The sequence below is a fragment of the Hyposmocoma kahamanoa genome, unplaced genomic scaffold (assembly GCF_003589595.1).
Source record: "Hyposmocoma kahamanoa isolate Upper Pololo Valley unplaced genomic scaffold, ASM358959v1 63, whole genome shotgun sequence".
Taxonomy (NCBI): domain Eukaryota; kingdom Metazoa; phylum Arthropoda; class Insecta; order Lepidoptera; family Cosmopterigidae; genus Hyposmocoma; species Hyposmocoma kahamanoa.
In genome coordinates this window covers 15487520-15501866 of record NW_020653851.1, presented here as the reverse complement: position 1 = coordinate 15501866, position 14347 = coordinate 15487520, and the positions used below count along the sequence as shown (strand labels likewise).

Below are 14347 nucleotides of genomic sequence, written 5' to 3'. Positions count from 1 at the left end.
GGAAGTCAAGACCTGGGGCGATCCAATATGGTCATTGCCAGGAATTGTTGGACCAACGTGAGTCAACCCGTGCGCTGGTTCCGTTTCATATAATCAGGCGCTGGTCCCGTTTCATATAATCAAGCGCTGGTCCCGCTAAATCCTCACATACTACTAAGCAGCGGTGGTTTTTGGATCGACTTTTTTTACACAATGTAAAAAAATCCATAAACGCCTGTTCAGACATAAGCGTTATTCCCTATCACTGTAGGTAGCGAAAAATATCGCACAGCATCCCGCAGTTTTGTATGAAGTTCCGCAGTTAGAATGAAACCGGTATACCGCGCCATATCGCCCAAGTAAGCGGTATCTTTTAGATTGCTTTGCGAAACAGGTGGCACGATGCGAGAGCAGTGGCAAATTCATCCCTCTGCAGAACACGCAAGTCAGTAACGATTAGTAGACAATAATAAACGATAATGAATTTCGCTACCCACAGCGATAACGAATAACGCTTATCTGAACAGGCCTTTATTTGGCACTCTTCGTGTAATAAGACCACATCTGCAAATGACATAATTTATTTAATGTAGTGCGTATTATTTTTACGCCCTTCACGCGATAAAATGACTTGAAGTATTTTTACATGTGGCTTTATTACACCAAAGGTACGAATTCATACACCTCATTCAATATGAGAACTGGACACAACCCGTATAAATAAAATAAATCCCTAAGTAATAAAAACTTTAAAAATATTACAAAACATTGGATTTTATTTCAACATCATTACAATACTAATCACAGTTCTATCAAATTACATACGTCGTAAAATAATTATCCTATAATCACAAGTAAATACAAATTAACGTCTAAAACCTATGTTATACAATTGTTTGGGTACATTTCAATGCCAATGTTCACAAAAACAAATTAGAATGTCACTATTCTAAAATCTATCTATCATTACATCAGACTATATCTGATACATAGTATGTTGTAGAGACCCATAAAATTGCATGATAGCTATAAAAACCACCTTGAAATAAATTGTGGATCACTATTACGAAAAAAAAATGCGTGTTGAAATCATAAAAATAGCAACAATAAGTCATTCATTCTATTTTAAAACGTAATATCGATCAAAAATTCGAAATCACACTTGTGTCAATTTCTATAATTAAATGGGGCACGATCAAAACACATTATAGGTTAACTATTACATCTACTGCAGACATATAACATTAAAACGTCCCCGTATACAATGTCATAAATATATTAACATGTCAATATTACTTAAAGAAAAATCACCCGTCGCACAAAATTACATCTAAAACCGAGGTGCAGGTACCTAAAACAAACCTTATACAAAATTCAGTCAAAATATCTTCCCATTAAACACTTTGTCAACAGTTTGAATTTGAATGTACTGTAGAACATTGAAGAGAACCTAGAGAATGTGACTGGATTAAATCGTAGATAGCATCACCTTTCAACTGGGGCAGGGCAGAGACTTTAGCTAACCTTTGATCGAGATATTTCTTGTACACTGCCTTGTATTTGGACTTGCCGACACCGACAACAATCTTTGCAATTTTCTTGACAATCGGTTCCAGGTGCTGTAGGTTGTACTGCGAGTAGTAGGCGAGAGTGGGCGTCCATAGCTCTTCAAACTTCTTACTAGATAGCAAGTAAAGAGAGAGGCAAAGAGAGGCTGCGGCGAGCTCCGAGGGCCGGTAGTGAGCCATCGAATACTCGACAAGGCACAGGTCGATGAAGTATTTCGCTAGATGATGATGCTTCGAGGTTCCCTTGGACGCTTTGGTGAATCTGAAAAATAACTAGTAATTAAAAAATTAAACAAATTTTAGGTACTATGACATCGAGTATATAACCAGAAATAGACAGCGAAATAAGGACCCTCCATCCCTGACAACTCATCAGGCAAATGGACCTTATATCACTTTTAAATATAAACTCTCGTTTGCGCTGAAATCACAAATTAGAAACTGAACTAGTACAGCGCCAACAACGTAGCTGTGTGTACGTCTCCGTATATTCCAAAAATGTTCTATATTTATTGTAATAAAGATAATATCTCTAACAATGAAGGCTGTTCCATTCAGTGGTGTGGGAAAAATAGCAAAACATCTAATTACAAAACAAACAATCACATTTCATCGATTAAATATCAAATATTATATAATTTTGCAATTTACTTCCATTATAGCAAAGCTCAAGTTAAACTGGTTGTTTTCAAGTGAAACAACTGACTACACCCGTCAAATGTTTCGAATTCGGGCTGGCCAATCGGAGCGCAGTGTCACGGGAATGATTTGGCAGAATGGTTTTCAAACAAATTAAATGACATTTCGTCTCTATTACTGGTTATGTTTATAATACCCTACCCCGGGCATTTGTTTTAGTTTAAAATAATAATAATGTGCCAGTCAACCACACCAGTGAACGAATTGCCTGTATTATGAATGCCAGAGCAACGGAATTCAATCCAGGGACTACCCAGATCAGAACCAATTTTAAAAAAGGAATTTCACAAAATAGTTCTACCGGGAAACGAACCCAGGACCTCCTCATCCAGTGCAAATCATTCGGCCATCAAGGTCTAGGTTAAACTACTCTGCACTCGTAACGAAAAAAGGCACAACTGCTGTATAAAGTACGCATAGTTGTGTGAGGGCAGTACTGTAAACATTAACTTGTCATCCATCACCATGCAGACTCGTATCTACTATATGGAATGAGGTTTACACAGAGGCACTGTAGGAAAGTATGCTGCAAAGTCACATAAGACTTACCTTCTCAGAAAACTAAGCGGTATAGGTCGCGCCAAGCAAAAGCCTAGTTTGGATAGAATTTCTCTCTCGCATTGGAAAACGTTCTCTTTGGTATAAGCATGATCGGTCACGTAGACGAAGTCACCAACGTTCGGGGCGTAGATCTCTTCATACTTGCTTGCTATGTACATTGCCGCGACGCCGATGAGTTGCAATCGGTCGCGGTTGATGTTGGACACCATCTGAACATTTGCCAATATTAGAACAACAAAACCATAAGCAAAGAATTTCACGAAGACACCTATGCGGCAACCAAGTATTTTTTAAATGCCTGTACAATATATCGCACTGCTACTACAATAGTGTTGTAACTCAAAATATGTGAAATTCAAGATTATACCATTGTGGAACGTAAAATTTGATTCTCTACACGTCAATGAAAACGTCATTAGAATATTGTAAAAAACAACTAAAAAATATCTACTTAACTACTTAACTCAAAATGAGATACGCTTTATGTGAGCTATTTTTGGCCAAAATAGTTCTTATTCAAAAATATAAAATTATTTTTTATATTTATTATTTTTAAATATGTATATTTGGCAAGTGGGAAATAACCTATACATAAATGTACACAGATCTTTCACGGGAAGCGAGCAATTCTTTTTTCGTCGATTCTGAGAAAATACACTTTTTGAATTAATACACTATTGCATTAACAGTGCGATATATACAAGTCATAGCTGACAGTATAAAAAAAAACAAACCGTCTTTACAATAACGCGGTATTTGCACGATTTTGAACTAAGCATACAGCCCATGTTACGTATATTAATCTTTGCCGTAAGAAGATGGGCGGTTTATTCACGCTAAAGTTTCGCTTGCTCTGCTCGTCGCTGTATGCTCAGTTCAAAATATTAATATTCTACAATACATACTGCGTTATTGTATAAAGTCTGCTAAATGTATGAATCCTCCAAATCATGGATCGGAGTCGATATCAGGGCAGCTATAGTTCTGGAAAATTGTCAGTAAACAAATGACTAAAGAATCTTTTACCTGTAAATATCTGTCAACAATGCCAACAGTTATTTGGAATGTCTCTGGGACCAGGTCAAATTGGCAGTGGACCTCCACCAGCCAGTCAATTAATGTGGCTCGCATCCTTTCGTTAATTGAAACCTGGAAATAATATTTTGTTTCAATTCTACATACATCGACAGACATGTCGATGGATCCTAAGTATAAGGGCCAAACTAACTTTTTGATCATTTTCACTTTTTGTGGGAAATGCTTCATTTTATAATGAAATGACATGAAATAGTCTGCGTTTACAAAATAATATCGTAGCAACAATACTATCAATACCGAGAACACGATTCAAGTTCAGTCATGCTTTCGCCATATAATAATGATAACGCACACACTCATAGCCCCGCACTACGGAAATCCTGTGTCGCGGGTGTCATGGACACATACATAAACCACAAATTACACGCAAACTCACGAGACAAATAAATGTAGGCCATATCAATATTTCTCCCGGCCCGGGAAACGAATCTGGGACCTCTGCGTGGCAGTCCGGCGTGGTAACCGTTCGGCCACGGAGGCAGTTTATCTGGCCATATGGCGACTTATTGACGAGGAATTGGATTGAGTTGGCCAGAAAACGCTTTATACCCGTACAATAAGAGCGAATATTTAAAAATAAAAATATTTAAATAGATCAGTCTAACTAAACGGTTATTACTCTGTGCGTTACAAAGGAGGCGCTAGCGAAGTACCAGTCCCATGCAGGAGCAGGGTGAGGGTCGTCGGGGACTACACTTATTTGAACTTACTGTCTTCACCAAATATAGATATAAAAAGTGTCAGATAGTACATACAACAACTTATGCACCGGTCACACCGCGCACGAAGCTAAGCTAACTTAGCTAAGCTAACTTAGCTTAGCTCACGTAGCCGTCACATCACGAACTAAGCTAACCAAGCTAACTAACCCTCAATCCCATTAGCTATGCAAAATATGTCGCCCTTCCGCCGCCCTTCACCCCCGCGCGTATCCACAGTCTAAGCTAAGTTAACCTGCTTAGTTCGCGGTGTGGCCTGCGCTTTAAAAGATATTTATTATGTTTTGTAAAAAGTCATGGAACAAAACTTGTTGTCTATGATATTAAATAGTAAAATAGTCCTGCAAGGTTGTTAATATTTCACAAATAACCCTGTTTAGTTCGACGACGCTAAACAGTAGGTTTAGCGTCTTCGCGGTGGTAAAGTTATGACCACATATACTTCTAAATAGTAACTGTGATATTGGCATTACTGAAAAGTCTATGATAAGTAGATTTTAGCTGTATCTGTCAGGAGGTAGATCTTAATAATGCCACAATCAATGCAGTCAAACAGATCCAGAGTTACAAAATTCCACCAATGTAGTTCAGTCGCGAAATTTACTCTGGATTAGTCACTGGTTAACCCCGAACCATCTGGCAAAAGTTAGAACACGGGATAGCTCAATTTGTGAATGCAGGCTGGATAAAGGAACCCCAGACCACATATTTTTCAGCTATCCTACCAAAATGTGTTTTATGGTAGTCTTCAACCTATTATTCTATTCCTCGTCCCATAAATTTCAAGTTTCTGCTATACGTTTTTACGAATACCCTGTTAGAATTAATAACTGATTTTATTAGTAATAACAAACTTAAACTATAAAACTTTTTTTTTTTTTAAGTATTTGTAGCGGTGATGGTATATTGTGTTCTGTATTGTTTCAGAAGCCGGAATAGACTAAAGAACAGTGTTAATTAATTAATCATCTTAAAAACGAAAGTGTAACTCCCGTGACTGACCTGACATTGGCAAATTTCTACAAGAGAAGCCAGAAACTTAAAAATTAAATACAACAGTCCCTAGTTAAAAGATTTATACAAACCTGCTTCCTCAAGTGGTCTTCCTCAACAGGGTACCGAAGCTCTAACTCTGTGAGGTACTTGTAAATATCCTTGATATAAATGGACATCAATAATGGGCTAGCCTTGTCCGCAGCATCAATATCTTCAATGTCAGCAGGCAACCGAACAGGGGACAAACTTAAATTAATGATATTTTCATCTTTTACTTTTTCAGTCAAATACAGTTTGCCCAAAGACTCTGTAGATTCTTTAAGGATTGGTTTCAATGACTTCACCATTTTTTTCTCAGGCTGTTCTGTGACTGGAGCTAGTTTGGTAGTTTTCTTTGTTCCTTCTGTACTTCTCTTGATTTGGGTAGATGAGGTCTTTGGCTTAGGAACTTTTTCTTGAGTTTCTCTGAGTGCCGTCTGGAAATATAGCAAGTTATTAAAAAATATTTTAAGTTACAATTGAGGAGCGCTAAAACAAAAACCCCTAAGTCACATTTTCATTACATTTCTACAAATAATTCAACCTGAAGAGCAACCACTAAATCTACTTACCTTTCTTAAAAATATGTGTCAAAAGTGTGGATCTGAACCAATGCAACAAATCCATTGAATGATACTAGACGAAATTAGATAAGAGAGATTTGTTACAAAAACATAATTGATCATTTTGCTATAAAAAATGTTTTTTAGCTAATTTACACATCAGCAATTATTTCAATTCGAGATGATCGCTGCCATGAGTACAATCACAAGCTAAAATATGATAGTACAACTTTTTTGTTATTGTTCCGAAGGTATATCTACAGTAGCAAAAGAAACTTCAAATGCTAAACTCACAAGCAATTAATTTATTCCACTTATATAAATTGAATAACAACCACACATGTGGTTGTAATTAAATAAAATTCCCTTGCAATGAATAAAGTTATATTCATACCTTAGGCCTTGTAGCAGCTCTGGCCATTACGCCTGTGCTCTCTTCACGTCTTAAGGGGGCCCGCGTTGTATGTTGCACAGGCCTAACTGCCAATCCTGTGTCCACTTTCGATTGCACATGTTTGTAGTTGCTGTAAATATTAGAATTACTAACTTTGTTGAAATTACTATTTAGTGAGGTAACAGCACATACCCCCTGATAATATTTATTAACATAGTATCTCACAATCCAAACCTAAATTATCTAGTAAATTAGCACTATTTCATAGACTGAATTAATTCTTAAAACTAATTTATTAGGTATTTACAGTCGCATTTATTTTCAACGGTTTTTATTTATGTTATTAAATGGCGGTATGCGATAATATTTTTAAAACTCGTGTGCTCACCTCCGAAGAGGTGCCCGATTCAGAGAAGCTTTCTTCTCAATTTCTGCAGCAGCCGTGGCCACTTTACCAACTGGAACATCGCAAGGAACTTGAATATTAATATTCACGTCACCCAATGCACGAAGAACGACATTCTGCCTTTTCTGCGGCATCACCACATTCTTTTTGCCTTTATTAGCGTACGCATTCTCTTGATCTTGGATCTGTATTGGATGTAAAACCATATCATTGATTTAATTGTAAAGGGGAACAAGTTTATATAGTAAATATCTCTAACTTACCGTGTGATGCTTTCGGGTGTGAATCTCCATTGTTTTCTTTATTGCTGAGCCGTTATTCCAATGGATTTTCCAAAAGCTAAAGCTTTTAGAAGGCTAGGCCTTGGAAAGAATTAATAAACTATCTCGCTGCACTCAAATCGGTTACTAATCCGCTCTAACAACTCGAACTGTAACGGAAAAATTCATTCGGCTACAATGGAGAAGACGCGAGTTTTGATTGGTCCACAGATTATTAGAGATTGCTCTAATCCGGTACGCCGGAAGTTAAATGTTCCTTAAATGTATAAATCAATCTAAATTGCAAATAAAACTCGAATTTATTAAGAAATAATCATTTTAATTTAAATGTATTTAAGTTTATTGACAAAACGTTAAATATGAATTAAACATAATAAAAAAGTATGATCACTGGTGTTGAAAGAAAAACAGCTGTCACCCATAGATTCTAGAGCAGTTTTAAAACAGCGTTCATTTTACTAGTTTTGCCTTGTCTTCTTGTGTAAAGAGCACAAAGTGCAGAGTTCACTGAATTATGATTTGGTTTATTATTGACGGTAACCAATAACATGTAAATGCGATAGTTTCCATTTGTTTCTTGTTACGTTATAGAAAATGTATGAGGAAAATATGCACCAAAATCGTGATCATAGAATTACGATATTATACTATTGATAATAGACATAGAGATAGGTCTTTCGTAATAGTAACAGTGTCCCGGCAGAATACCAGTGTCGTGGGTAACTGCGGCATTTATGCTGAGCCAGCGCCTTTTCACTGACACGACTTTCAAAACTGTTTACTTTAATTAGTTCTATGTAAAATAATATATACGTACATTCCTCCTGTTGATGAAATCTGGTTATTTTTAAGTAGTTTGATATAGTAAATTATAGTGAGAGTATTAGGTGATTTTAGTAAATAAGTTGTTTTGGAAGTTAATTATGTTTTTATCTATCTTTTCAGTGGCGTAGCGTAGCAAATAGCCCCGAGCGGCACTGCCTTTGTCAAAATTATATCTTTTTATTTAAAAATAGATAATAAATTCCACTATTTTGGGAAAACAATATCCTGAACAACACAAAAATGGCGCCAGCTCGCAAACATAAAAACTCAATAAAGCCGAGCATGCCCAAAGAACTACTTTTGTAATCGTGTTAACCTAACCTCCGGTAAAAAAGCCGACCTCAAAAGTCATTCATCCCCTAGTTGACCACCCTTTGAGGTGGAATATTTTCTTCAAATTTAAATGGGACCACTTCTGAGATATCCTCTTTCCAACAAAAAAAGAATTATCAATATCGGTTCACAAGTGCATACACAAAAAAAAAACATACAGATGAATTGAGAACCTCCTCCTTTTATAAGGTCGGTTAAAAATAGGCACAAATCGAGGTTATGTCAATGTCTTTATTGTGACAAATGACATACCAATGTCACAGTTCGATATTGTAATACTGTACCAATGTACATACACACACTGTACTAGCGATGAGCAAGTCGAGTTATTTAACACAAGTTACTCCCACAACGAGTCAACTCGAGCTGCTTTTTTTTATGAATTCGAGCTAATTCGGTTCGGAACCAGCCCCGCCGCCCGAGCTGAATACTTCATTTATATAACGCATCGGCTACTCGTTCCCATTCGGCTGTCGGTTCGGCAACCTTCGGAGCACGCTCGAACGTTAACGATCCCAATAAATTGTATAATTCAGTTTTCAACATAGTCAAAAGTGAACGTGATAACGTTTTAGGTCAAAAATCATAACTATTAATAATTCATTGAAATTTAGTGATTGGGCGACTGTGGAAATTCACAAAAGTAGACAAAGGCTATATGATCTTTACGATGAAAGGACTTATAACACTAGTAACAGTTTTAATGATTTTGTTAGGAAATATTCGAAAATGTTTAAACGTGTTTGTGTTGCAGCCAAAGCAATGTTTATAAATAATAAAATAAAAAGCAGCGCGAATGTAGTAAAAACGACTTGGAATATTATAAACAGCGAAACTGGAAGGGTCAAACCTCGTAACTTAGATTTTCAACTAAGATTTAATGACAAAATTGTAAACACAGACGCAGAAGTTGCTAAAATATTTGAAAATTTTTTTACTGACATTCCAATTTTGACTACTAAGTCGTTAAATTCATCTCTCACCGCCGCTGAATCCTTACTAAAAGAAAATAATGCAGTTAGTACCACTAATTTAAGGTTCCGTCATGTATTTCCAAACGATATTGTTAAAGCCTTTAAGTCTAAAACATAAAAAATACAGCTGATCTTGATGGTCTTTCAGTCAGAGTTATTAGTTCTATAGTTGATTGTATTGCGCCTTATTTGGCCTGTGTCTTTAATAAATGTGTTGATGATGGTGTCTTTCCTGACCTCATGAAGCAAAGTAAAGTTATTCCACTTTTCAAATCTGGTAGTATTTCTGACCCCACCAATTTCAGACCTATATCAATACTACCAACTCTCAGTAAAATATTTGAAAAAATTATTCTAAATCAGATGTGTGCACATTTTTATAGTAATAACTTAATGTCTCCTAAGCAATTTGGTTTCACTCGGGGTCGCTCTACAACCGATGCTGGTGTCGAGTTGATTAATCATATATTTGATGCATGGGAAGTTTCACATGATGCTATTGGTGTATTCTGTGACCTTTCCAAAGCTTTTGATTGTGTGCACCATGATACACTGGTCAGGAAACTTTGCCATTATGTATATATATTCTTTATTGCACCAAACAAATAAACAGAAACAAAAAAATAACATAAGGTGAGCAAAGGTGGACTTATCTCTAAAAGAGATCTCTTCCAGCCAACCCAAGGCAGTGAGAGCAAAGGTTTTAAGCGGGGAACGGCGTGCAAAAGAGATAACAAAAGATGATAATCTACATGTGTAAAATATGCATATATAAAATTACCGTTAAATAATTAAAATAGTATATAAATGAATAGACTACATAACGTATAATACATTGTATCAATAAACTTACACATATACAAATATGATGATTATTAAGAGAGTTCAGCAAGAAAGTGCGCTGTCAACCTTTTCTTGAAGGAAGCAATTGACGGACTAGACTGAATATGGGAAGGGAGTCTGTTCCACAGCTGCGCTGCACGAGAGGAAAAGGAGTTGTAAAAGAAATTTGTTTTACAACTAGGATGAACGAGCATCTTAGTGATGCACGGACGCCTTGAGCGGCTAGGAGGGGGAAGCAGTTGGAACCGGGAACGTAGGTAGGAAGGAGAATTTGGGTCATGAAGTATATTAAAAAGGGTGGACAGGATATGCACATCACGGCGAAGGCGGATTGGGAGCCATTTTAACCGAGCACGAAATTCGGAAACGTGATCAAATTTTCGGAGACCGAAAATAAATCTGATAGCCAGGTTCTGTAGACGCTCTAGTTTGTTTAAAAGGTCTTCGGTCGCATCCAAGTAACAAACGTCGGCATAGTCAAGAATAGGGAGTAAAAGAGTTTGCGCAAGCATAATTTTGGTGTGAAAAGGAAGAAAGTATTGGAGACGTTTGAGAGAATGATATGGTGTGGCGGGACGTGATCTCGGCCTTCTTAAATCGTATTTGCGTGGTAGGGTACAGAGGGTCGATGTTAACGGTACGAGATCGTCAGGATCTGCAATTAGCATGGGTGTCCCTCAAGGTTCAATTCTAGGCCCATTTTTATTTTTAGTTTATATTAATGACTTACCTAGCCTTATGGAGAGTATAAAACATGAGATAGTATTGTTTGCTGATGATACTTCCTTATTATTTAAAGTTAAAAGGCACCAAAGTTCCTATGACGATGTGAACAATGCTATATCTAAAGTAATTGATTGGTTTGCTGTTAATAACCTACTTCTTAATGAGAAAAAAACAAATTGTGTGAAATTTACATTACCCAATGTTAGAGAGACGGTTACAAACATTGCAGTTAGAAATGAAAAATTGAATCTTGTGGATACAGTTGTATTTCTAGGTATAACGTTAGATGCTAAATTGCAATGGGGTCCCCATATAAGTAAGTTATCAAAACGGCTCGGCTCTGCAGTGTACGCGATTAAAAAAATAAGGAAACTTTCAGACGTCGAAACCGCTAGATTGGTTTACTTCAGTTACTTTCACAGTCTAATGACATACGGCATTTTGTTTTGGGGTAATGCCGCCGATATCAATAGAATCTTTGTCCTGCAGAAACGTGCAGTTAGGGCAATTTACAATCTGGGCCCCAAAGTATCTTTGAGAGATAAGTTTAAGGAAATTAACATTCTTACACTAGCCTCACAGTATATTTATGAAAATGTAATTTATGTTAAAAGGAATAGTAATTTATTTATGAAAAATAGTGACAGACATAACATTAATACGAGGAATAGAAATAAACTAGCTTTTCTTGATAGTCGTCTTCACAAAGTCAAAAAATCATTTAAGGGGCAATGTATACGCTTCTATAACAAGATTCCGGTTGATATACAAAATTTGCCTTTCTCGAGGTTTAAAATTATAGTGAAACAAAAACTTTATACTAAAGGTTATTATACAACTTCTGCGTACTTGGATGACAAAAATCCGTGGTAGTAACCCGTTTAGCTCATGGAGGTAGTCTCGATCTCTGATGTTTCAAATAAAAATAAAAAAATATTGTAAATGCTATTTACAAAGAGCAACCCCTAGAGTTTCTTGCTCATTCTTCTCAGGGGAATCTGCCTTACGAATGAGCGGTAGAGTTTAACCATTGTGACGATTTCAAGTGTAATAATGCTTACCTATGAAATAAAGATTATATTGAGTTTGAGTTTGAGCTCGAGTCGCGTGCGATGGGCGAGTAGAGTTATTCCCACGAGTCAACTCGAAGTACTTTTTGTGAACTCTAGCTAGCTCGGTACGGTTTCCAAATACCTACTCGGTTTCACTCGGTCGGTCGGTTCGGCGATCTTCAGAGCACACTCGACTCGCGGTCGACCGGCCAATCGTGTCCAACTCGGTGAATCGTCGGTTCGGGTTCTACTCACGACTCGCGGTTGCTCTGTTAGACACCGCAGTCAAGTCAACTAGAGTAACTCGAGTTGAAAAAATTATAACTCGTCCCATCGCTACACTGAGCATATAAAATTGAGCTTGCATATCGTGCGTATGCACGTTAAAAATCAAAACTGAGCAAGTTTTTGGGTACTCAATCAGAGTCATTTTTCTTATAAATTATTCGGTGAATTTAGTACATGTACACACAATATGTCATGCATACTATTCAGAGATTTTCTTAACTATTTTGACAGAATTATCCATTAAAGTGTTGTTTATTTGATTTGTGTATAGTACCTATCTTTTTTTAAGTGAAATAGGCGCACGAACAGTTTTTTTTTTCAAAGAAAAGACACTAATAATAGATTATAAGAAAATTCATTCCACACAACTAAATGAAAAATTTATTGGATGTTTCAATGTTCACTTCTACTAAAATGATATTAGACTTAATAAGCTTGTAAGCATTTCTTACCCACTGGTTATTTATTGGGTTCGTTTCCTAATATTGGCATTTGCTATAGACCATTCATGACAATATAGTTATTATTTTATATTTGGCTTCTTCTAATGAATTAGATTTGATATCGGAATTAATTTACAATAATTTAATGTAGCAGTTTCGATCTTTCTATTAAGACCATCAAGGGTTCATGTCACAGACATATAACTAGATAGACGCCGCAAGTATAGCAATTTGTAATTTGTATAAAAATCGAGCGTGCCACATTTTATATATCCACCATGACGTCACAAGAACTATTTAGTGATGGAAATCTCCTGCCGCGCTAAATCGATTGATTGAACGGAATACACGTATTCCATTCAATTAATCGATTCAAGTATTCGTTAATTACAGGTAGTCGTGAAATATTAAACACAGTAGAAAAATACCAATACAAGATAGTACAACTGTCCTTCATTACAATTTGTTTTAAAAAAATTTTGATAACTTAAAAATTTCAATTCAAATATTAAAATTATTGTCCTTGAAATAAAATAAGCTTATTATATAACCGTATTTTTGTAATAGAAGATCTTATCGATTGACTTAAACAATGAAAACGCACGTCAGTATATGAACTTGCAACGGCCTTAATTAAATTTACTAGATGGTTTTCCGTGTTTGTGATTAATCAAATTGATGAATGGCAAGACAACTGAAAATGTTACTGCTAACAAAATATCGTAAAATCTTACTTTCAGAAAAGGTTTACTTAATGTCGGCCTCATGTAAAGTTTTTGTGATCATTATTTCTCGGATTTCTAACTCTACATATTTGGATAGCATCTTTGGTGGGATAAACTAGACCATTTTCGTCCTTGAAAGCAACGAACTCATACGTATGACCAACTCCAGGTTTTTTTAAGGACAGCGCACTGTTACATTCTTCCCATTTTATATTTTTTTGTATTACTCGTACTACATATCCAATGATGTATGTAGTTATTTGCTCACTATATTCGGATTTTCAAGACAACGTGCTGCAAAAATGATCGAAATTACAGATACTACTGATAACGGATACTACAAAACTGAAAAAAAACGAAACGTTACTAAATGTTGTAACTAAAGAGTTATAGAATATTTTTATAATATTGCAAAGGTCATGATAATTTTCGTCCCTTTGTTTTCAAAATCGATTAGAATCGAGAACAGTGTTGCCAAACGTACCATCACTAAATGTTAAATTTGGCCAAAAGAATGTACAAGCGGCCGTATCACTAAACTGGATGCGTTATACAAAAGTGCGTTTGTTCGATTTTCATGGCATATTAACAAAGGATCGCAAATATGTCGCACCAAGTAAAAACCACAATGTATTACAAATCATGAGGCATACACTAGTTTGCATATTTGTTTTCTCTAAATTCATACAAAACCAAAATAATTGTTTTTAAAATAAATTATGCATCTTCTGATTACAAAATCACTTGCCCGTGGAAGGAAACGTCTCTGTATACACGTTTACAAGTGTAGAGCGGCAAGTAAGTGAATTTCACTTACTTTGGGCATTCGAAGTAC

At 36.0% G+C, this 14347-nt stretch overlaps 1 protein-coding gene across 1 annotated transcript; it reads right to left on the bottom strand.

Annotated features, from left to right (window-relative positions):
• Nucleotides 1–771: 771 nt before the first annotated feature.
• LOC113230175 (G2/mitotic-specific cyclin-B2) lies at nt 772–7474 on the bottom strand. The gene is made up of 7 exons (XM_026463981.1): nt 7286–7474; nt 7005–7207; nt 6617–6746; nt 5710–6096; nt 3834–3956; nt 2796–3016; nt 772–1809 (listed from the first exon to the last, which is right to left on the bottom strand). The coding sequence occupies exons 1-7, from the start codon at nt 7313–7315 to the stop codon at nt 1386–1388; spliced, it is 1518 nt and encodes a 505-aa protein (XP_026319766.1). The 5' UTR covers nt 7316–7474; the 3' UTR covers nt 772–1385.
• Nucleotides 7475–14347: the final 6873 nt, after the last annotated feature.

Coding starts and splice junctions, on each gene's coding strand:
- LOC113230175 (XM_026463981.1), bottom strand. CDS start 7,315: ATGGAGATTCACACCCGAAAGCATCACACG. Junction 6,097..6,616: donor GAGCTGCTACAAGGCCTAAG/GTATGAATATAA, acceptor CTATATTTCCAG/ACGGCACTCAGAGAAACTCA. Junction 1,810..2,795: donor CCGCTTAGTTTTCTGAGAAG/GTAAGTCTTATG, acceptor GTTATTTTTCAG/ATTCACCAAAGCGTCCAAGG.